The following is a 24,765-nucleotide window of genomic DNA, read 5'->3' as shown; positions in this document are numbered from 1 at the left end:
AGCCGGTTCCCCTCTGGTTCCATTTAAAATCTCATTTCTTCCTGTGGATGAGACATGGGTGCTGTTCTATGTCGCTAAGTGTGTCTGACTCTTTGTGACCTCGTGGACTGTAGCCCGCCAGGCTCCTCTGTCCATAAAAATACTGGAGTGGGTTGCCGTGTCCTTCTCCAGGGGATCTTCCCAACCCAGGGATGGAACCTGGGTCTCTCGCACTGCAGGCGGATTCTTTACTGCTGAGCCACCAGGGAAGCCCCTGTCTCTTTGTGTTTACCCTTTGTCAGCAACACACTGGCAGTTGCCATGGGCATCTTCTGTCCACCTCTGCAAGGACTCAATCAAGCGCTGCTGCAGCTGCAGACCTTTCGCGTTCCCTGAAAGGGGCTCAGCGTGGACAGCGGATGGGAAAGACTGCTCCGGGAAAGACTGGCAGGACAGGTCTTCAGAGGGCTGGGTATTCTCAGGAGCCCATTTCACAAGCCCGGTTATTTCATCTCCTCATATCTAGAAAAGCACTGAAAAGCCCTGCATGGTGGTGACCGCTCCCCGTGACGAGCAGAAACCTTGCATAAAATAATACGTGTTTCATTGCACGTACTCCCCCTTCAACAAAATCACTTATACCCCGACCTTCCCCCTCTTGGCTCTTTGGAGCAGTCTCTCAGTGCTATCTCAAGTGCTGTCTGCTGGCCTGCAGTCCTCATTTTGCGCGAAGGAAACCTTAACTGCCAGTCCTCACATTGTGCATTGATTTTTTTGAGTCGAGCCTTCTCGACTGACCAGATTATATTTCTAAACCACCTTTTAGAGGATTTTTACAAATAGGGAAACAAACCCACTGTAGGATGAAGAGGTCTCCTTCTGCTTAATCATTTGCTCATATTTCTCTATGTTTACGTGGTGGTTACGTTTTTACAAGTCGTATCTTGTTGTTGTTCAGTCCCTCAGTCGTGTCTGACTCTGTGACCCCGTGGACCGCAGCACGCCAGGCCTCCCTGTCCATCACCAACTCCCGGAGCTTGCTCAAACCCGTGTCCATCGAGTCAGTGATGCCATCCAACCATCTCATCCTCTGCCGTCCCCTTCTCCTCCCGCCTTCAATCTTTCCCAGCATCAGGGTCTTTTCCAGTGAGTCAGCTCTTTGCATCAGGTGGCCAAAGGATTGGAGTTTCAGCTTCAGCATCAGTCCTTCCAGTGAATATTCAGGACTGATTTCCTTTATGATGGACTGGTTGGATCTCCTTGCAGTCCAAGGGACTCTGAAGCGTCTTCTGCAACACCACAGTTCAAAAGCATCAATTTTTTGGTTCTTAGCCTTCTTTGCGGTGCAACTCTCGTATCCACACATGACTCCGGGAAAAAGCATAGCTTTGACTAGAGTATACTATACTACACCTATAATATGCTCTAATATGTTATATGACTATATAAGTATCAGTATACTTACTTATAAGTGTATATGACTGTACGCTTATATGATTATGCTGCTGCTAAGTCACGTCAGTCATGTCCGACTCTGTGCGACCACAAAGACAGCAGGTCGTCAGGCTCCCCCGTCCCTGGGATTCTCCAGGCAAGAACACTGGAGTGGGTTGCCATGTCCTTCTCCAATGGTAATATAATAATGTGTGTATGACTCTACTATAATCATCTCATCTGAACAAATCTAACAGGAGGGGGAATTTTTAACTTACTTTAGGGAGCGTCGAGATTTCAGATGCTGCTGTTCCTTGTCTGAAAGTAAGCCATCTTTCATTTTGCCCACCTCTTTCTTGATGCTTGTGATATTGTGGTCTATGATAGATGTATATATTTGGGTTTGGGGGTTTTTTTTTTGTCCCCTTTTCTGCCTCAGCCCTCCTAAAACCCTTGGAATTTCCCAAGTGCTGAGAACCTGAAAGACTCCCCTTGTTATGTAAATGTGTGACCTTTGGGACTTGCCCTAGGGTGGGGGCTGGTAACTGGCCATTAAAAGGTGGGACTTTTCAGTCTTAACCCTCTGACCTCCAGGGAGAGGGGGGCTGGAGATTGAATTCATCACCCATGCCTGGTATTTTGGGGCTTCCCCAGGTGGCTCTGCCTGCAGTGCAGGAGACAGGGGTTCATCCCTGAATCAGGAAGACCCCCTGGAGGAGGGCATGGCAACCCACTCCCGTGTTCTTGACTGGAGAATCCCATGGACAGAGGAGCCAGGCAGGGCTACAGTGCACAGGGTCGCAAAGAGTCAGACACTGCTGAATGGACTCGGCACGCATGCATTCACACACTTGGATTCGTCTCCTGGGGGAGGTCAGAGTTGATCACCCTGCACTTGGTATTAAATGTTGAGAGCTGCCCACGCTGAGGTATGTCAGAGCAGATTATTGACCCCTGTCCTCCTGAAGTCCTCCACCCGCACCCATGAAGTGGTTCAGATCCTTTCTCTGGGGTAAGAATGCGTGGGTTCTTTCTGGTTTTTTGCTGTTCCCTGCAGCTTTGGTCTTCCGCAGACCGCCATTTCTCTTTCTGTTGGGAACATCAAAGGCAGTGGCATTATAAGACTAGAAGGGCCTCCTATGTCAATGCTTCCTGGGAATTCCATTTGGTCTTAGAAGACCGTTTTTCCAGCGCACAGTCTGAGTGCTGAGAATGCAATGTGATTTTGTTTTTCATTCGCTCGATCACATCCGACTCTCTGCGACCCCATGGACGGAAGCACGCCAGGCTTCCCTGTCCTTTACCGACTCACAGAGCCTTCTCAAACTCATGTCCATTTAAAGTCAGTGATGCCATCCAAAAATCTCATCCTCTGTCGTCCCCTTCTCCTCTTGCCTTCAATCTTTCCCAGGATCAGGGTCTTTTTGAATGAGACAGTTCTTCCCATCAGGTGGCCAAAGGATTGGAGCTTCAGCTTCAGCATCGGTCCTTCCAAAGAATATTCAGGACTGATTTCCTTTAGGATGGACTGGTTGGATCTCCTTGTGGTCCAAGGGACTCTCAAGCGTCTTCTTCAACACCACGGTTCAAAAGCATCAATTCTTTGGCACTCAGCTTTCTTTACAGTCCAACTCTCACATCCATACATTAGAAATAACCATAGCTTTGGCTAGACGGACCTTTGTTGGCAAAGTAATGTCTCTGCTTTCTCATATGCTGTCTAGGTTGGTCATAGCTTTCCTTCCAAGGAGCAAGCGTCTTTTAATTTCATGGCTGCAGCCACCACCTGCAGGGATTTTGGAGCCCAAGAGAATAAAGTCTCTCACTGTCTCCAGATGCTTTGCACCTTCTTTACGCACGTTAAGCGTTGGACTGTTTGGTGTTTGCCAGCTTGAGTCAACTGCTGGGTGCTTGCATCCTGGAGCAGGAAACGGGGTTAGCTGTGTTTTAATGAGCATTTTCCGAAACACCCTGTGGTTCAGCAGTCTCCGTGGGATTACTTGGCATCTGAACGTTGCCTTTTTGGAAACGTCTGCTTGTCACGTTTCCCCTTTTGTTTAGGGGGTGTCTGGTTTCGTTGTTGTTTGATCACTAAGCCGTGTCCCACTCATTGTGACCCTAAGGAATCGCGGCATGCCAGGCTTCCCTGTCCTTCACTGTCTCCTGGAGTTTACTCAAACTCATGTCCAGTGAGTTGGTGATGTTTAGCCTTTCTCTCTTTTTTTGATGAAATTTTATGTATTTATTAAAATGTTGGAGCTGTAAGTTGATTTCCAGAGTGGTGTTAGTTTCAGGAGTACGGCAAGGTGAACCGTTCATGAATATGCGTGTGTCCACTCTCTCTTTAGACTGTTAGCCATCTAGATCGTTTCGGAATATCGAGTGGAGTTCCCTGTGCCGCACAGCAGGCCCTTTGTAGTTATCCGTCTTATATGTCCTAGTGTGTATATGTCAGTTTCCATCTCCCAATTCATCCCTCGTGCCTTCACCCCCAAGTCACCGTCAGTTTGTTTTCTGTGTCTGCGACTCTATTTCGGTTTTGGAAAAATGTTCGTCTGTACCCTTTCTTTTTTAAGACCCCACATATCTGTGATATTGCATGGTATTTGTCTTTCTCTGTCTGGCTGACCTTACGTATTATAACCATCTCTGCACCCACCTGTGTTGGTGCAAATGGCATGACCTCATTCTTTTCTCTGGCTGATACTCCATGCGTGGGCAGTCACCTATCCTCTTTATCCATTCATCTGCCGGTGGATATCCAGGTTGTTTCCATGCATGTGGCTGTTGGAAACATTCAGTTCAGTTCAGTTCAGTTGCTCAGTCGTGTCCGACTCTCTGCGACCCCATGAATCGCAGCACGCCAGGCCTCCCTGTCCATCACCAACTCTCGGAGTTCACTCAGACTCGCGTCCATCGAGTCCGTGATGCCATCCAGCCATCTCATCCTCGGTCGTCCCCTTCTCCTTCTGCCCCCAATCCCTCCCAGCATCAGAGACTTTTCCAATGAGTCAACTCTTCGCATGAGGTGGCCAAAGTACTGGAGTTTCAGCTTTAGCATCATTCCTTCCAAAGAAATTCCAGGGCTGATCTCCTTCAGAATGGACTGGCTGGATCTCCTTGCAGTCCAAGGGACTCTCAAGAGTCTTCTCCAACACCACAGTTCAAAAGCATCAATTCTTCGGTGCTCAGCCTTCTTCACAGTCCAGCTCTCACATCCATGCATGACCACTGGGAAGACCATCGCCTTGACTAGACAGACCTTAGTCGGCAAAGTAATGTCTCTGCTTTTCAACATGCTATCTAGGTTGCTCATAAGTTGTTAAATATTAGGCTTTCTCTTTTGGATTCGCCCCTGTTTGTTTATTCTGACTGCTAATCCGTGTCTTTCACGTATGTTGCCGATACTCTTTTCCACTGTATTTTCTGTTTCAAGAAGATACAAAGCAGTAATATTGGAGAGTCATAACCAATGATATTAGAACATAGGAGGAAAATATTTTGGGGATGGAGAAACCAAAAAATAGATATACTAATATTTATCTGTATCTGTATCTGGAGACACATGCATGAACAGATATATGTACATGGAACGGGGGCTTCGCAGGTGGCACAGTGATAAAAGTCCCCCAGCCGATGCAGGAGACTTGAGTTTAATCCCTAAGTTGGGGAGATCCCCTGGAAAAGGAAATGGCAACCCACTCTATTATTCTTGCTTGGAGAATCCCATGGACAGAGGAGCCTGGTGGGCTGCAGTCTATGGGGTCACATAGACAGTCAGACTCACCTGAGCACACACGCAACCATATACTATACGAATTACTTCCTTAGATGCATGCGTATTTGTATGACTTGTGTGAATTCTCAAAAGGGTGTGCCCTTGATCCCTGGACGGTGGGGGGAGTCTGTAGGACTGACGTGTCTTTGTGCCCCTTTACGTCATTTACTGACATTCTTTCTAGTCCGTCCCCTACGTGCAAACGAGTTCCATTCCAGGAGCACGTCCCTACGTCCTATTTGTGAGTCCAACAGAGTTAGCTTGGGTACCCAACTAACCCAATCGGCTGTATAGTTCTGTACTGTCTTAGCTTTATAGTACTTTTCACACAAACAATACACAAAAAGCAAACACAAGACAAACATTTTCAATCTTATAGTACGGTACCGTGAGAGGGACAGTTGTCCAGGGCAACAGCTGGCACAGAGGGGCTGGCATCGACAGAATCAGGCAAGAGGAGTTAGTGACTGAGCAGGGGGAGGCGGTGGGAGACGGCAGGGCTGAAGAGCTGTCAGCAGAGTAGACGGAGGGCGGGCTGCAGTGTTACTCACGCCTGAGGCTGATGGAACGCACCTTCACATCTTTGCGAGTTTGCACCTTGAGAGTTCGCGTGTAGAGGACTTCCCTGGTACATCACTCTGAAACGTCTATTCTGCACCTTACCAAAAACCGTGGACTTGATTCCAAGTTCAGAGCCAGTTCCCGGAGCACGGCAGTTTTTCCCTTGGAAAAAAAAAAATGATAGGTTGATACATTTATGAAGATGAGATGCTTAATTAGTTTTTTAAAAGTAGTTTTCTTTATTTATTGGCCGCGCTGGGTCTTCATTCCTGTGTGGAATTTTCTGCAGCTGCACAGAGCGGGGTAACTCTGCAGTTGAGGTGCTTGAGGGCTTCTCAAGGTGGTGCCTTCTGTTACTGCCGAGCACAGGCTCTGAGACACAGGTTCAGTAGTTGCCGGTGGCTTAGTTGCTCTGTGGCACGCGGGATCTTCCCAGACCGGGGATGGAACATGAATATCCTGCACTGGCTGGTGGATTCTTTACCACCAAGCCGCCAGGGAAGCCCTTAAATGGTTCTTTCCACGAGCGAATCGAGACCGTTCCATCCATCACTGCCTGCAGCTGGGTGACATCTCACGCACGCCCTCTGCACAGAGCTCTGAAGACAGTTAATGAGGCGTGGAGCAGGCATGTCCCATGATTGTACCAGGAACTCCCCTGCTCCTGACTCTCTTGCTTCCTCAGCCATCCTCTCGAGCCCTAAGTGGAGGAATATGGCAGTAATGATCTGCGCTTGTGTTGAGGGCAGAACGCAGACAGTGTGGCCCTCAGAGCGGAGCTGAAGGTTGAGCTTAGGCCACAAAGGAGGCTGAGCACCGAAGATTTGATAGTTTCAAACTGTGGTGCTGGAGAAGACTCTTGGACTGCAAGGAGATCCAGCCAGTCCATCCTAAAGGAAATCAAGCATGAATGCTCACTCGAAGGACTGATGCTAAAGCTCCAATACTTTGGCCACCTCTTGTGAAGACCCAACTCACTGGAAAAGACCCCAATGCTGGAAAAGATTGAAGGCGGGAGGAGAAGGGGACGACAGAGGATGAGATGGCTGAATGGCACCATCAACTCAATGGACAGGAGATTGAGCAAACTCCAGGAGACGGTGAAGGACAGGGAAGCCTGGCGTGTTGCAGCCGATGGGGTCACAAAGAGTCAGACACAACTGAAGAACAACCCAAGGGTCCAAGGAGCCTGAGTTAGGCTCAGACCATTGGTGATGCAGAAATAGCTCAAGATGGGGGTGATCATACTGTCACTGCCCCCTTCTCATTGGGGTCCCCATCTGAACCCCTGACTCCCTGGTAATGATCTGATATACCCCTTTCTCGAGTCTCCTCAGGATACCTGGTTCCAGCTCCAGTCTGGACACAGGAGAGCCCAAGCTTGCCGTTGCCCACTTGCAGTGAGTGGCTTAGATTTTGGGGCTACACCCTATCCAGGGATGCCACATACTTGATGCCAGCAGTGACGTAGAATCAGATGCTTCCAGCCTCTGGAGCATCCCATGGACCACAGCCCACAGAGCATCCATGGACCACAGTCTACACAGCATCCCATGGACCACAGTCTACACAGCATCCCATGGGCCACAGTCTACAGAGCATCCCATGGGCCACAGTCTACAGAGCATCCATGGACCACAGTCTACAGAGCATCCATGGATCACACCCCAGAGAGCATCCTGTGGACCACAGCCCACACAGCATCCTATGGACCACAGTCTACACAGCATCCCATGCCACAGTCTACAGTGCATCCCATGGGCCACAGTCTACAGAGCATCCATGGACCACAGTCTACACAGCATCCCATGGGCCACAGTCTACACAGCATCCCATGGGCCACAGTCTACAGAGCATCCATGGACCACAGTCTACACAGCATCCCATGGGCCACAGTCTACACAGCATCCCATGGGCCACAGTCTACAGAGCATCCATGGACCACAGTCTACACAGCATCCCATGGGCCACAGTCTACACAGCATCCCATGGGCCACAGTCTACAGAGCATCCCATGGGCCACAGTCTACACAGCATCCCATGGGCCACAGTCTACACAGCATCCCATGGGCCACAGTCTACAGAGCATCCATGGACCACAGTCTACACAACATCCCATGGACCACAGTCTACAGAGCATCCATGGATCACACCCCACAGAGCATCCTGTGGACCACAGCCCACACAGCATCCCATGGGCCACAGTCTACAGAGCATCCTGTGGACCACAGCCCACACAGCATCCCATGGGCCACAGTCTACAGTGCATCCCATGAACCACAGTCTACAGGGCATCCCATGGACCACAGTCTACAGAGCATCCATGGACCAGAGGGCATGATCCATAGGCAGTGAACCCAGGGTCTGGTTAGAGGCCATTGCAAGCATGGAGAGAGACAGGAGATTGTTTTGAAGATGACTCCAGGACTTCTCTGGTGGTCCAGTGGCTAAGATTCCATGCTCCCAATGCAGGGGGCCTGAGTTCAATCCCTGGTCAGAGAATTAGATTTCACATACCTCAGCCTAATTCATGTGCCACAACGAAAGATGCCCCATGCCACAAGTAAGACCTGGTGCAGATAAATAAATAAATGTGTGTCTGTGCGCATACACAGGCGTGCATGCCCTCAGGCACTCAGTCATGTCCGACTCTGTGTGACCCCAGGGACTGTAGCCCACCAGGCTCCTCTGTCCATGGGATTGTCCAGGCAAGAATACTGGAGTGGGTTGCCATTTCTTTCTCAAGGGCCTCTTCCTGACCCAGGGATCGAGCCCACGTCTCCTGCATTGGCAGGTGATTCTTTAGCACTGAGCCATGGGGAAGACCAAATAGATAAGTATGAAAAAAAAAAAAAAAAAGACCATTCCAGAGAGCACATCATGATGTCTTAACTCGTTGACCTTGAAAGGTGAAGCAAGGAAGTCTCAGGAGTCATTTGGGGTTTCTGATGCAGGAACACCAGGCTGTGTGTTGGTGCCTGTCTTGGAACTAGGGTACCAGGCAGATGAGAAGTAAAGATGGTTTGACCCTGAGGTGTGTCCGTGGGGTATCCGCCTCCAGTGCCAGCTGGGCTGCTGAGAGCATGTGTCCGCAACTCAGAGGAACACACAGAAAGTGCAGCTTTCAGGGATTCCGGCAGAGATGCAAGAGACTTGTCAGGGGAACATGCCCATCCTGATTCAGGAGGACGGTGGGGAGGGTTGGGGTCTCCAGAAGAACCAAGATCTGGCCATCCTGTGCACCCTCCCGCTCCCTTGCCCTCCCTCTATTCTGCCCCTCATCTTTGTAATTTCTTAATTCTGGATAATGGCATCTTGTAAGATTGTTGTGAGCGGCACTGACATAATGTGTGGGAAAGCGTTTCCAACCCTGCAAAGGGCTGTGCAATTATGTAATTATAACACATTCATCTTTCTCTGCAGCGCACAGCTCCCAGCTCTGTTGAGCACAGTTTCAGCCCCACCCTCTGCTCTCCTTGCTTTTTATTTTGGTTTCTTTTTTCCACGCGCATGTACCCAGCCATTGACCTAATGCCCCTTCCTGTTGTGAGCTCCAGGTGCCCAGGACCTCTTATCTAAACTATCCTTCTTGGTATTCGGGGCCACGAAAATATTGCTATTGTCTTAAAGTTGCTCAGTCACGTCTGGCTCTTGGCGACCCCATGGGTTGCAGCACGCCAGGCTTGCCAGGCTTCCCTGTCCTTCACCATCTCCTGGAGTTTGCTGAAATTCATGTCCATTGAATCGGTGATGCCATCCAACCATCTCATCCTCTGTCACCCCCTTCTCCTCCCGCCTTCAATCTTTCCCAACATCAGGGTCTTTTCCAATGAGTCTGTTCTTCGCATCAGATGGCCAAAGTATTGGAGTTTCAGGTTCAGCATCAGTCCTTCCAATGAATATTCAGGACTGATTTCCTTTAGGAGGGACTGGTTGGATCTCCTTGCAGTCCAAGGGGCTCTCAAGAGTCTTCTCCAGCTCCAGCACTACAATTCAAAAGTATTAATTCGTCAGCGTTCTGCCTTCTTTATGGAAACACAGATGACTCTCAGCGTCTCGGACCTCCTCCCTTTCAGGCAGGCATGATGTGTCACGGTCCTCACGGCTGAGATTTGGGACTGTGCCGTCAGACGCGGGGAAGAAGAAATGCATAAAACCGTCCGTTTCATGAGCTGTCAAAACATTTGGGAATTAAAACATTACAAATGAAATCGCATTTCCTTCCTTTCTGTCATCGCCCGAGGCCTGGAAATGTTCTGTAGGTGATCGAGGGCGGCTGTTTTTAGCCCGGCATCTATCATGTGCTCAAGTGGGATAAGTGGATGTGATTAATCCTCCATGAGATGTGTAAGTGCCGAGAATGGCTCTTCTTCAAAAAAATTTCCCTTTTCTATGTCAGAGAACTCTCTGGATGGTCAAGACCAGCTTGGGTGAATGTTGTGTGTGCATGCAAGGATATGTGTGTGTGTGTGTGAATGTGTGTACATGAGGGCATCCGTTCAGTTCCGTTCAGTCACTCAGTCGTGTCCGACTCTTTGCAACCCCATGAACTGCAGCACACCAGGACTCCCTGTCCATCACCAACTCCTGGAGTTATACGTGTGTAAATGTGAATGTGTGTGTCTGCGTGTAAGTGCCTGTGTGTTTTGTGTGTGTGTGTGCATATGAATAGTTGCACGTGTGTGAAAATGCATGTGTGTGCCTGGGGGAATGTGTGTGTATGTGAGGGTATGCGTGTGAATGTGTGTGTGTGTGCATGTGAATATTTGTGTATCCATATAAATGCATGTGTCTGCCTGGGTATATGTATGTGCAGCCTTGTGAATGTGTGCACCTGGAGGTGTTTGCATGCATATAAGTGCGTTTGTGTGCATGTGAGTGTGTGTGCATCTGTGTAAATGCATGTGTGAGCCTGAGGGTATGTGTATCCATGTGAACGTGTGTGCCTGGGTGTGTGTCTGCATACGTGCATTTGTGTGCATGGGTGTGTGTGCATGTGACTGTGTGTGGTGCATGTGGATATTTGTGCGTCTGTGTGAACACCTGTGCGTCCACATAAATACATTTGTGTGCTTCTGGGTGTGTGTGCATTGAGTATATCTGTCTGTTCGTGTGTATATTTGTGCGTCCATATGCATGTGTGTGCCTGTGAGTGTTTGTGTGTCCATATACATGCATTTGTGTGCATGGGTGTGTGTGTGCTTGTGAGTGTGTGAGCATGTGAATATTGGCATGTGCATGGGTGTGTGTGTGTGCCCGTGAATGTCTGTGCCTGGGTATATGTGAGTGTGTCTGCATGAGGGTGTAGTGTGTTTGTGCTTGGGAATCACATCAACAGACAGAATCCCATGACATCTCATCCCTCCTGACTGTACCCGAGTTTCTGGCAGAGTGCCCAACCCAAGTTCATGTCCAGCACACCACAGGCACCGTCGCCTAAAACAGCCATCCTTGTGTTCCATTGGACATGCCGATCACAAGGACTGTTACCCAGATAAGAGGATTTTCAAGGTGTAGGGGAAGTGAAGTGGACCCTTTCCTCCCCAGACAGTGCCCTCTGGACGACCCAAAGGAGGCGGCCTCTAAAGACAAGACTGGATGCCTCTCAAGACAGCGGAGCCCTGTGGCTACATTAAAGAGGGTCTTTCTCGTGGAAGTGACTCACTCCAGGGGCGAGACAGAGTGGGGGTTCTGGGCACAGACCGCTGGGATCTCAGCCTGGAGAATGACCGACTTAGGAAGCTGGCTCACTCCGGGAGCTGAGTTAACCATGTTTTTGCTGCGGAGGTGCAGCGCTCCCCGGTCATCCATCTGACCAAGAGCAACAGGAGATTTGTCACTATGACTACCTACCCAGGAGATGTTCTTAGCCTATCTCCGTCTAGAAAATGTGACTATGAGGCTGTCTCCTGGCCTCAATCTGTTTCTGGTGATGCTTCCAAAGACAGACTCTTAGAGGCTCACGAGAAGGACCAGGGTAGGCCGAGCTGAGTGAATTTTCCAAAGTTTAAGTGACAAGCTCCAGAACGACCGTTACCTTGACAGTAAGATAAGGGAGTTTTCTTGATTCCTAGGTGGCTCAGTGGTAAAGAATCTGTCTTCTAATATAGGAAGGAGAGGCAGGTTCAATCCCTGAGTTGGGAAGATCCCTTGGAGGAGGAAATGGCAACCCACTCCAGTATTCTTGTCTGGAGAATCCCCTGGACGGAGGAGCCTGGTGGGCTACAGTCCACAGGGTCACAAAGAATTGGACACGACTTCTAATCCAGTGATCACGCCCAGGCATGAGCCCTAAGCCCAGAAGCTCAGCACGTGTTACATTCCAACCTTCTGCCTTCCACCCAGCGTCCACTTTTCTCCCGTCTCTCTAATTCCTTTCAAGCTTCTTTTCAGACTTTCCAGTTCTCATACCGTACCTCCTCCCCTGCTTGGAAAGCAAGGACCTCTCTGCTGTCTGAACATTTCCTCTAAAATTGCTAGAGAGCACGAGTTCAACCCCGAGGCTGAACCGCCATCTGCTTTGACCCAGTGAGCTGGCATTCTGGTTTCACAGAGCCTGCACTGCATGGCAGGAATCAACCCAACCTTGTAAATCAACTCTGCATGCGTGCTAAGTTGCTTCAAGCGGGTCCGGCTCCTTGCGACCCCACGGACTGTAACCTCCCAGGCTCCTCTGTCCGTGGGATTCTCCAGGCAAGGATATGGGAGTGGGTGCAGCCCACTGGAGTGGGTAGCCATGCCCTTCTGCAGAGGATCTTCCCAACCCAGGGATTGAACCTGCACCTCTTACAGTCTCCCGCGTCTCTTTACAGTCTCCTGCATTGACAGGCAGGTTCTTTACCACTAGTACCGCCTGGGAAGCCTCAGAAATCAACCTTACTTCAATCAAATGAATTAAAAAGAAAAAAAAAAAGGACTGGAGACCTGAGTGTTTAAACTCAGGGTCTGTGCCCAGAACCCGCACTTTGTCTCAGCCCTGGAGTGAGTCATGTCCATGAAAAAAGACCCTCTCATTGTAGCCACAGGGCTCCACTCTCTTGAGATGTATCCAGCCTTCTTTTTAGAGGCTGCTCCCTTTGGTTGTCCAGAGGAATGGGGGTCTTTGTGTGTGTGTGTGGGAATGCCTGAGGACAACGTGGAAACACAACCCACAAGGGGTGCACCGTCGCGAGGTCACAGAGTGCCAGCTCCTCCCGCCTGGCCAGCCAGGCTTGAGTTGATGAGTCGATGGGCCCCCAGTGAGGGGCCCTGTGTCTCCCTCTTGATGCCCCTGGGCTCCCAAGACCCCATGTCCCTGCTCTGACAGCATCTTCCTCTGTTTCTTCTCCCCACAGACCCCAGATGAGGGAGCCTGGACCTCCGTCTATGCCGCAGTCACCCCAGCCCTGGAAGGTCTCGGTGGCCGCTATCTCTACAACGAGAGGGAGACCCGGTCTCTGGAGGCCACGTACGACCCGGAGCTTCAGCGGCAGCTCTGGGCCAGAAGCTGCCAGTTGACAGGCATCACCGACGTGACCCGGGAGACCTTCGGCGAGTAGCGGGCTGCCGGGAAGACTGTGGTCCGACCCAGGGAACATCACGGTCTGTGCCGCCCTCACAGGTCTGTTTGTGCTGGACCACATCTCTCCATCACCCTCATCCCCCCGACCCTCAAGGCTCTGTATCCCCCCAGGGTCTCCCGTCGTGACCCGGGAGACCTTCGGTGGGTAGCGGCCCGCCAGGAAGACCGTGGTCCAATGGGGAACAGCACGATCTGTGCCGCCCTCGCAGCTGTGTTTCTGCTGCACCACGCCTCTCCATCACCCTCATCCCCCTGACCCTCTGGGCCCTGTATCTCCCCAGGGTCTCCCATCAAGACCAGGGTGGGAACTCACAGAAAAGAGGAATGCTGAGTGGACCCCTGAGCTGGTGTGGTTCTCAGCCATGAATCCTGTGATCCCTGCTAAGTGTCCAGTTGTACTGGGTGCTCTGAGTCATTAAATCTTGCAAGCCTCGTGGACGGTGTCCCTTTCCTAAGCACAGAGGCGCTGTGGAACCCTGGGGTAGACATGTTTCGGGTGAAACAGGCACTTTCAAGGGAAGTCTGGTAGCTACGAGAATGTCCTGCGTTCCCGTCTGTCTCACTCCTGAACCGTGCCAGAGATGCATCTCTGATTTCTGGCTCCCAGAAAGGGAGACGCTTTGAGCCTTCCTTCTTTACTGTCTTGCTCTAGCGTCACGTGACCCCACATTGTCTTCAGGAGGACTGGCTCCTAGGGGCTAACCTGTGGCCCCCAGGGTTCCCACCAGGGGTCTCACCCCACCACTCATGGAAGGACGGTCTCCTGAGAGGTAGGAAATTCTGTAGGACATGTGACACCACGGGAGCCCGGAACACCAGTCCCCATGGGGCTCTCTAGGACGCAGATGTGGACAGGATGTGGGCGTCTGGACCACCTCCACTACCTTTTAGGGTCTCAGTCATAGAACGGCAGCTTTGCAGTCCACTGACCCTTCAGTGGGCACGTGAAACCTCTCTCCTGCTCTCTGCCCTTCCGTTCGTCATCTGTTAATATGGGCATGTCCCTCTCCTGGAGGATGGGTTATACCACAGGACGTGGGTTATCCTTCAAGCCAGAATGTGCTTGTCATTTTTCAGTTGCTCAGTCCTGTCCGACTCTTTGCGATCCCCTGGACTGTAGCCCCCCAGGCTCCTCTGTCCATGGGGAGTCTCCAGGCAACAATACTGGAGTGGGTTGCCATCTCCTTCTCCAGGGGGCCTTCCCGGCACAGAGATTTAACCCAGTCTCTTGTGTCTCTTGCATTGCCAGGCAGATTCTTTACCACTTTGCCACCTGGGAATGCGTAGATGTGTTCGTATTTGGGACAAGAATCATTGCCAAAGCTCTTCAGATAAGATGTTGCTCTTGCTCACCAGTGTGCTCGTGAGGTTGTTTATCAGAGACAGGTAGGGGGAGATTTGATTACAGAAGGGGAGGGGGTCATGGGACTGTGGAGGCAGAGATGGGAGGGAGGCAGATACCAGCCCAGGGATGGACGCTTGGAGCCCCCAGAAGCTGGAAGAGGTGGGAAGGACCCTCCCCTGGAGACTCTGGAGGGAGCTCAGCCCTGGGACCCCTTGACCTCAGACGTCTGGTCTCCAGGTCTGGGGGACGATGAGCGGTTGGTTGTCAGGACTGGGAGAGGATGGATTCCCATGGTTTTAAGCCAATCAATGAGAAGGCTGTGTTAGCCTGAAAACATTCCTGAAGGATACTGGGTTCTGATGGGTGGAGCCTAGAAGTGGGACCTTCTGTGAATATAGGCTCTCTGCAGACATGGTGAAGTGAAGGGTCTGGGATGAGGTCGTCCTGGATGGGGGTGGCCCTAAACCCAATGACAGGGTTCTTATAAGACTCAGAAGAGGAGAGACACGGACGCAGAGGAGAAGCCACGTGGAGATGGAGGCAGAGACGGGAGGGAGGCGGCCACCAGCCCAGGGACGGATGCCTGGAGCCCCCAGAAGCTGGAAGAGATGGGAAGGACCCTCCCCTGGAGCCTCTGCAGGGAGCTCAGGCCTGCATCTGCAGAAATGAAAGACAATGGACTTCCCTGCTGGTCCAGTGGTTCAGACTCCAGGCTTCCAGTGCCAGGGATGTGGGTTTGATCCCTGGTCAGGGAACTAAGATCCCACGTGCTATGTGGTCCAGCAAAAAAAAAAAAATCTTTTTAATGTGAAAAAAAAAAGAAATTATAAAAGAAGCTGAGGATAAATTTCAGTTTTTTAAAAAACACCAAAAGGCTTCCATGGTGGCTCAGAAGCTGTCTGCCATTGTAGGAGACCGGGGTTCAATCCCTGAATCAGGAAGATTCCCTGGAGAAGGGAATGGCAACCCACTCCAGTCTTCTTGCCTGAAGAATCCCCATGAACAGAGGAGCCTGCTGGGCTACAATGGGGTTGCAAAGAGTCAGACACAGCAACTAAAAAGACAAACAAAACACCAACACCATGATCGTGATTCGATACCAGAAACTTACACAGTTGTTGACTTGTATGAACATCTCATACAGGCTGGTGGACTCCTGCCTGGACCCCTGCCCACCAGGTCAGGTCAAGGAAGGCTCGATCCTGTCTCTGAGAACGGCTCTTGGGTTCTCAGAGTCTAGCGTGGAGAGTTCAGACACGTGGGATGCTAGCGAAATGACTGTATGTGTTTCCTGCCAGACCGCACCCTGGATTTCAAGACCAGGGACCACTGGTTAGCTATCCATATTCCCTTGACAAATGAAAATCTATGGAGGCCCCAAACCTGACATTGGGCTTCCAGCACACTAGGCATTGGGGTTGCAACCAGCAGCTCTTCCAGAGTTGGGTTTATCCTTCACAAGTATAAGATGGATGGAGTGTGCTTCTGGAATGGAGTGTTTATTTTTTTAAACGTTTTTTAAAACTATACTTAATTTGCAATATGCTGTTAGTTTTCAGGTGTACAGCAAAGTAATTCAGTTATGAATAACTTGGGTGGGCCAGAACATTTGTGTGAGGTTCCATAAGATGTTATGGTTGGATGGCATCACCGACTGCTTGGACGGCATCACCGACTTGATGGACATGAGTTTGAGCAAGCTCCCGGAGTTGGTGATGGACGGGGAGGCCTGGCGCGCTGCAGTCCATGGGGTCGCAGAGTCGGACACGACAGAATGACTGGACTGAACTGAAGGTGTCATGAAAAAACGCAAGGGAACTTTTTGCCCAACCCTGTATATTCACACATATTCTTTTTCAGATTCTTTCCCATTATTGCTTATTACGAGATATTGAATATAACTCCCTGTGTGGTACGGATACAGTAGTCTGCGTGTGTTAATTCCAAATTCCTAATATATTCCTTCCCCACCTTCTCCTCTTTGGCATCCACAAGTCTGATCTCTATGTCTGTGAGAGTTTACTTCTGTTCTGTAAATAAATTCATTTGCATTTTTTTTTTTTTTTTTTTTTTAGATTTCACATATAAGTGAGTATCATACGGTACTTGCCTTTCTGGGTCTGATTTACTCCACTTAGTGTGATGATCTCTAGGTTCTTCCATGTTGCTGTAAATGTCATTTTATTCCTTTTCATGGCTGAGCGCTATTTCATTGTGTGTGTGTGTGTGTGTGTGTGTGTGCGCGCGCGCGTACCACGTCTTTCTGAGCCATTCACCTGAAGATGGGCGCTTAGGTTGCTGCCATGTTTCGGCTGTTGTGAATGGTGCTGGTGTGATCAGTGGGGCCCGTGTGTCTGTTCAAGTTAGAGTTTTCCCCTTTTCTGGATATACAACCAGAAGTGGAATTGCTAGATCGTACGGCAACTCTTCTGTTTAATTTTTTTTTTTTTTTGCGAAACCTCCATCCTGTTCTCCGCAGCGTGTGCACGATTCACGTTCTCACCAACAGTGAAGGAGGGTTCATTTTTTCTGGGACAAAGTGTTTATTCAACGGTCGCTTAGTAAAACCATGAAGGAACACCGCAGCTCTCGCTTGGGAATACTCAAGACGACTAAGAACGGGTTCTCTCTCAGTCTCCTGCCTCTGGGGCAGGGCGCGTTTCTCGGCAAAGGTGTTCAACTTGAAACAAATCTGCTTCTAAGCAAAGATGCCGGAGCTGTGTCTCGCTGTTCAACACCTGGCTCTTCAGCGTGGATGGGGCTGCAGGGACGCTGCCCGAACTTTATTTCTGGTGATGGGTCTTCTGGGCACACGGTGTCGGTTGTGTGGCAATGCCATTCGCCTGGTTGCACTGAACAGGAGGAAGCTCCCACAGGGGTCCCCAGCACAGCTTTGAGTCACAGGACACAGCTGTCATGACAGTGTCCTCAGAAACTCACAACGTCCTCATCACACACACGGCCCCTGGTATGGGAGCACCACCACGAACGGTACCCTCCCTGGAGGTGTGCGTTTTCATTCCCCTCTCTGCTTGTCGCCATCTGCCTGGAGGATGGCGTGCCCATGGGGGCTTTGCTTCCACCTCTCCTCGGTAGCTCTGCTTCTCTGTAGAAGCAAAAGAAAGGAAAAGATTCTAGAGATTTGTGCTCTAAGGTATAGTGCAAGAGCCTTTCACGGACGTCATTTACTCATTGGCTCATCTCGGTTCATTCATTCAGCTCTCTGTTCTAAAAGAGTATCAGGTGCCTGGATGTTATGGTTTAGGTAGACAGATGGATAGGTAGGTAGATAGATGAATATTAGCCATGATGTTCAGACAGATGGATAGGTAGATAGATGCTGGCTAGATGATATTTAGGTAGACATATAGAATCATAGATGGAAAGAGATGGATAGAAAGATAGATACATGATACAGATAGGCAGACTGATACACCAATTGATTGATAGATATTCAGGATACATGGATATGCTGGATGGATGGCTAGATATGATGGATATTCAGGACTTATGATGGAGATGATGGATGGATAGATGGATGGATGGATAGATGGATGGATGGATAGATAAGATGGTTGGGTAGATAGATAGATAGATGGAATGGATGGATAGGTATTTCGGATTGATGACAGGTGTAATGGATGGATAGATATGATGGTTGGATAGACAGAGATATGATAGATATTCAGGATTTATGATGGAGATGACAGATGGATAGATGGATGGATGGATAGATACGATGGTTGGGTAGATAGATATATAGATGGAATGGATGGATAGGTATTCCGGACTGATGATAGGTGTAATGGATGGATAGATATGATGGTTGGATAGACAGAGAGATATGATAGATATTCAGGATTGCTAGACATGATGGGCAGATGGATGACTAGATAGATGTGATGGTTGGATAGATGTGTGGATAGAATGGATGGATAAATAGATGTTAGGATTATAGGTGTGATGGATGGATGGGTAGATATGATGGTTGGATAGATAGATGGATAGAACAGATGGATAAATAGATACTCAGGATTGATGATAGGTATGATGGATGGATGGGTAGATATGATGGTTGGGTAGACAGATTTGATGATATTCAGGACTGATGATAGACATGGATGGATGGATGGATGGACAGACAGATAGGATGGATGGATAGATATTCAGGATTGATGATAGAGAGCTGTGATGGATGGATGGATAGATATGATGGATTGACAGAGATAGGATGGATGGCTGGATAGGTAGATATGATGAATGGATAGATAGATATATAGAATGGATGGATAGATATTCAGGGTTGATGATAGGTGTGATGGATGGATGGATGGATGGACAGATATGATGGTTGCATAGACAGATAGATATGATAGATATTCAAGATTGATGATAGACATGATGGATGGATGGATGGACAGACAGAGAGAGAGGATGGATGGATAGACAGATATTCAGGGTTGATGATAGGTGTGATGGATGGACCAATGGATGGACAGATATGATGGTTGCATAGACAGATAGATATGATAGATATTCAAGATTGATGATAGACATGATGGATGGATGGATGGATGGACAGACAGAGAGAGAGATAGGACGGATGGATAGACAGATATTCAGGGTTGATGATAGATGTTATGGTTGGGTGGATGGATGATACAGATGATGGATGGGTGGGTGGATGGGTAGATATGATGGATGGATAGATAGATATTGATGAGTGATGATATTCAGATAGATGGCATTCCAGAAGAGCCAACTTTTTACGTAAATGACCAGTTAATAAATGTCTTCCTATGGTAGGGCTATATGTTTTCTCTTACAACCCTTCAGCTCTTCCATACCACACACAGGGAGCTACAGACACTATGCTAACGTGTGCGGCTGTGTTCTAATAAAACTTTATTTACAAAAAAGGGGGGACGGTCAGACTTACCAAGGTCCGTAGTATGTGGACACCAGGTGTCGTCCCCCTGTGCACCATGGGGAGAATTGTAAATCCATCAAGTGGGTGGGAAACTGCCCCCTAAAGACTCAATGTCTGACCTTGTTTCAAGGTCCTGGTGGCCCTTGGGTGGGACCCTGAGGTGTGTCTAACCCCAGAGACCGTGTTTTCATTACAGATGAACGGGGTGCAACAGATTCGGTGTTGCGGGACCAGGAGGCGTTGGTGTAAACAAGCGGGAGATGAGGACGTGTGCATTTGAGGTCCTTGCCGTCTCGCCCGTGTGCGGCTGTGGTTGGCAGAGATGAGACATCAGCTCACAGGACTATCCACGTGGTGGCCTGAAAGGAACAAGCCAGAGAGTTCTCTAGGTGCCCTGACTCTGCAGGGTGTCTACTTGCATAAGAGACATCCTGACACCCTTCCCAGGAGAGCTGTGGCATGACAAGGAGTCTCCCGGGGACCGGGGACCAGCACCAGGAAGAGAGCAGGCAGAGGTCATAGAGACAGTGGAAGCCAAGGGTCAGAGGTTCCCGACCTCCTTCGTCCCTGCTGGAGACGTGACAATCACCGTGTGAACCCACAAGACGATTGGTGGGCCCCAGTGACTCATCGCTTGGATCTCTGTGTGATGGGGGCCCGTGGTCCCAGTGGACAACCCTGCTGATTCACCCAGCTCATTCTTGTGATGTCTACACGAGGGTCCTGGGGCAGCCGTATCTAAGGATCCCAAATGGGTGGCTAAAATCAACAGACATCCATCCTCCCCCAGCCCTGGAGATGGTCCTCAAATTGTCATGGTGTCCCAAGGCTAAGCTCTGACCAGAATCTCCAGGGGAGGGTCCTCCCTGCCTCTTCCAGCTTCCAGTGGCTCCGGGCCTCCATCCCTGGGCTGGTGGCCGCCTCCTTCCCGTCGCTGCCTCTGTCTCCACGTGGCTTCTCCGCTGCGTCCGTGTCTCTCTTCTTCCATGTCTTACAAGGACCCTGTGCCTGGGTTTAAGGCCACTCCTATCCAGGAGGAACCTCATCTCAGACTCTTCACTTCTATCTGGATAGTCAAGAATGACCTCTTCAGCTCAAGATCCCTCATTAGTTACATCTGCCAAGACCCCGTTTCGCCAACAGTCATATCCACCAATATTAGGGATTAAGACGTGCTCATAATTTTTCGTAGACAGTATTTCATCCACTGCACCCTACATGAACCAGAAGGCTTGAAAGCTCAGAAAACATTTGTTCCTTCTCTGATGACCTGGAAAACCATGGAGATCACAGCTTCTTGTATACATACTCAGAGTTGCTTTCCTGGTTGACTGACCCATGTAGCTACACAGGACCCTGGGTTCATAAGAATGTCTGTTGCCTTAATGCCCTGTGACCACCCTCTTGAAGTTCTTAATGACGTGACAACAAGGAATCCCCAGTTTCATTTTGCACCAGAACTGCAAATGCTATAGCCTTCGTTGCTCACATTCCTTCCAACCTCAAGCAAGTCTACAGCCAATAAGGACACCTCCACCCCCAGCGCGTCCTCTCCACTATCAAACCATCTATGTGCTCAAGCCTGTCCTGGGTGGTGAAGACCGTCCCCAAGGTCCAGCCCTGAATACTCATCGGAAGGACTGAAGCTGAAGCTCCAATACTTTGGCCACCTGATATGAAGAGCCGACTCATTGGAAAAGATCCTGATGCTGGGAAAGATTGAGAGCAGGAGGAGAAGAGGGTGACAGAGGATGAGAGGGTTGGATGGCATCACCGATTCAGTGGACATGAACTTGGGCAAGCTCCAGGAGATAGTGAGGGATAGGGAAGCCTGGCGTGTTGCAGTCCATGGAGTCACAAGGAGTCGGACACAACTTGGCGACTGTATGATGATAAGGTCTGGTAAGGCTGGTGGGTTTTGGCTGCACGCTAGGGGAGCCTCTGAAAACAATTAATGCTCAGCCTCACCTTCAACAGAATTCCCAAACTCATCCCTTGGGGCATCAGCATTTATTAGACCTCCTCTAGCCATCGTCTTGCTCAGACAAGTTTGAGACCCACTGAGATGCAGCTTTCAGCCCTGAATGCTGGCACCTCCCAGAACTGCTCAGATATTCTGCCAAGTCCTATGGACATGACTGTCCTGTTTGAGAACTAGGATTACTTCCTGTGTTGAAACCAAGATGGAGACGTACCTCATCTAATATTTCCGAACAGCCGGAATGATGTTCCAAGAAGTAGAATCTTGACTCACAGGAAGACCCCAGGCTTTGAGGTTTGCGTATCACCAGAGATTCATTGCAGGGCTTGAGGTCATCGTCCGCAAGCGCCAGCTACTCTCCCCGTCATCACAAAGGTGGTTCCTAAGTACAGGCTCAGGGTGGGGAACTTGGCCAAGCCGCCATCCTTTGTCACTGAGGAAACAAGCTTGCTGAGTTCTTGTTCTTGCTGAGCCTCTCGAGAATCCCTGGGACATTCCATAATCCTTGAGCAAAGAGAGGCTCCAATGTCAAGTGGAACCATGTAGGACCCTGGCCTCAGATGGCCCCGTCTCATCTCACGACTGCCCTTACGTCATTCATCCACTGGGCGGGCGTGCATGCTCAGTTGCTCAGTCATGTCTGACTCTTTGCAACCCCGTGGACTGTAGCCCTCCAGGCTCCTCTGTCCATGGGATTCTCCAGGCAAGAACACTGGAGTGTGGATAGCCAGTCCCTTCTCCAGGGGATCTCCCTGACCCTAGGAAATCTAACCCATGTCTCCTACACTGGCAGGCAGATTCTTTACCCCCTGAGCCACCCAGGAAGCCCTTGTTCACCAGGGGAGAGAGAGAACTCGGTTCTGGAGAAGTTACCGTGTTCCCTCCACACCAGACTGTGGAACATTCCTCAGAGCTCGGAGACACTGTCTGGCGCCTGGAGAGGTCCTGTGCACCCCTGGGTGAGTACGGCTGAATCTGAGGCATCATGAGCACTGGGATTCTGGGTCAGAGCCTGGCGCTGATGTCCAGGGAACCTGGGAGGGGGTGGTGTGGACACGCACAGGGATGGAGGACCTTTCATCCCTGGGCAAACTGTGACTCGGTAGGTGGACCCGCAGAGTGTGTGTTTGTCAGGAAGGCTGCTCGTTCATCCCTTCCATGTAGCATCAGTGAGTTCTGTTCACCAATGGGGATGGCCACCTCATCCATCCATCCTTCATCCATCCTTCCTTTTACCCATTCACCCATCCATGCTTTCATCAAGCCGTCCATCCACCCATCTATCCATCCATCCACGTATCCATTCACCCATCCATCTACTCATCCGTCCATCTATGTGTCCATTCATCCATCCAACCTTTCATCTATGCATCCTTCATCCATCCATCTGTCTATCCACCCATCTGTCCATCTACCCATCCATCCATCTATGTATCCATTCATCCATCCATCCACCCATCCACCCATCTATGTATTCATTCATCCATCCATCCATCCACCCATCCATCATCTATCTCTCCATCCATCCATCCACCCACCCACCGACCCATCCATCCATCCATCATCTGTCTCTCCACCCATCCACCCATCCATCCATCTATGTATCCATTCATCCATCCATCCACCCAGCCATCCATCCATCCATCATCTGTCTCTCCAACCATCCACCCATCCATCCATCTATGTATCCATTCATCCATCCATCCACCCAGCCATCCATCCATCCATCATCTGTCTCTCCATCCATCTACCCATCCATCCATCTATGTATCCATTCATCCATCTATCCATCCACACATCCATCCATCACTATCTCCATCCATCCACCCATCCATCTATCTGTGTCCATTCATCCATCGAACCTTTCATCTATCCATCCTTCATCAATCCATCCATCCATCTGTTTATCCATCCATCCATCCATCTACCCATCCATCCATCTACCCATCCATCCATCTATGTATCCATTCATCCATCCATCCACCCCCCAATCCATCCATCCATCCATCCATGCATAAATCAACCACTGATCTATCCATCCATCCACTCACACATCCATCCATCCATCCTTCCAGCAACCGTGTGTAGAGTAGGGCTACCCAGCCAGGCTCTGAGCAAACACTGGATGGAGCTCACTGTTGAGTGCCACAGAGGTCTTGTCCTACAGGAGCTAGCCATCTAGGGTGGGATGAGTAATAGCCCCAATATATAAATTCCTAATGCCTAGAAACTGGGGATATACTGGATGTGATAAGAGGCACTTTTCATGGGACTGAGCTCTGCAAAATCAGGTAAGTGTCAAATGTGACCCAGTTGAAGCTCCCTCTGTCTTGATACCAACTGAATTTTGAGGGTGTCTATTTCATAAATACCTCTCACCTTGGCTTTTAGGAAATACAACAATAGCAGGTGAACCAGGCTCCCTCCGAGGCTGGAGGGTTTGGGAGGCTGACTGGGGAAGCTTCTCAGAAGACCCACGGGCTGGGTCAGGGAGGTAGCGCCATGCCTGTTTCCCAAGTGGCCTGGTCCTCAGGATGGATCAGGTCTCACAATGGGCGCCGTCATTAAGCTTTTTGGTGTCTGTCTTGCTGACTCTTCTTCCATCAACTGATGCTGCTAACACGTGCCCTGTTTATACCCGGGTTTGCCGAGTGGACAGCGAGACCTATGCACTCTGTCTGAGGGACGCTTAGGGGCAAATCCACGCCAGGCGTGGTTTTCCATCCAGGCTCCGTAGTCACTAAATGTGTCATTTAAGAAATGAGTTGAAGTTGTGTGTGTGGTGTTGTCTGGGTCCCGCTATCCTAGGGGTTTGTTTAACAAAAGCCACAAAAGCACAAACACTATCCCAGACATAACGATGTCCTGGGTGTCTGCATGTGTGGTAGGGCAGTGTGCATGAGTAGTAAAACGCTTGATAACTCCCCAGTCTCTGAGGCTCTCTTCAATGAAGCAAACCATGGCACAGGACTATAACTTGCCCAGCAACCTTTGTTTTTAGGTCTTCCCTGATAGCTCAGTTGGTAAAGAATCCACCTGCAATGCAGGAGACCCTGGTTTGAATCCTGGGTCGGGAAGATCCCCTGGAGAAGGGAAAGGCTACCCACTCCAGTATTCTGGCCTGGAGAATTCCATGGACTGTATAGTCCGTGAGGTCGCAAAGACTCGGACATGACTGAGTGACTTTCACTTTCAA

At 49.8% G+C, this 24,765-nt stretch overlaps 1 protein-coding gene across 4 annotated transcripts in view; it reads left to right on the top strand.

The window, feature by feature from the left end:
* LOC138431368 (polyprenol dehydrogenase) overlaps nt 1–24,765 on the top strand; it is a 222,766-nt gene that overhangs the window by 128,042 nt on the left and 69,959 nt on the right. For 2 of the 4 annotated variants that reach the window (XM_070289533.1, XM_070289534.1), the window contains exons 7-8: nt 13,087–13,352; nt 19,785–22,528. In XM_070289533.1, coding sequence (XP_070145634.1) covers nt 13,087–13,290 — 204 coding nt within the window. In that variant the 3' untranslated portion in view covers nt 13,291–13,352; nt 19,785–22,528. Of the gene's footprint in view, nt 1–13,086; nt 13,747–16,210; nt 16,578–19,784; nt 22,529–24,765 lie in introns of those variants that run through there. The other 2 variants (XM_070289535.1, XM_069573480.2) reach the window with 2 other exon arrangements.

The sequence above is a fragment of the Ovis canadensis genome, chromosome Y (genome assembly GCF_042477335.2).
Source record: "Ovis canadensis isolate MfBH-ARS-UI-01 breed Bighorn chromosome Y, ARS-UI_OviCan_v2, whole genome shotgun sequence".
Classification (NCBI taxonomy): domain Eukaryota; kingdom Metazoa; phylum Chordata; class Mammalia; order Artiodactyla; family Bovidae; genus Ovis; species Ovis canadensis.
Note: the sequence above shows the minus strand (reverse complement) of the source record. Positions and strands in the feature narration are given on the sequence as shown.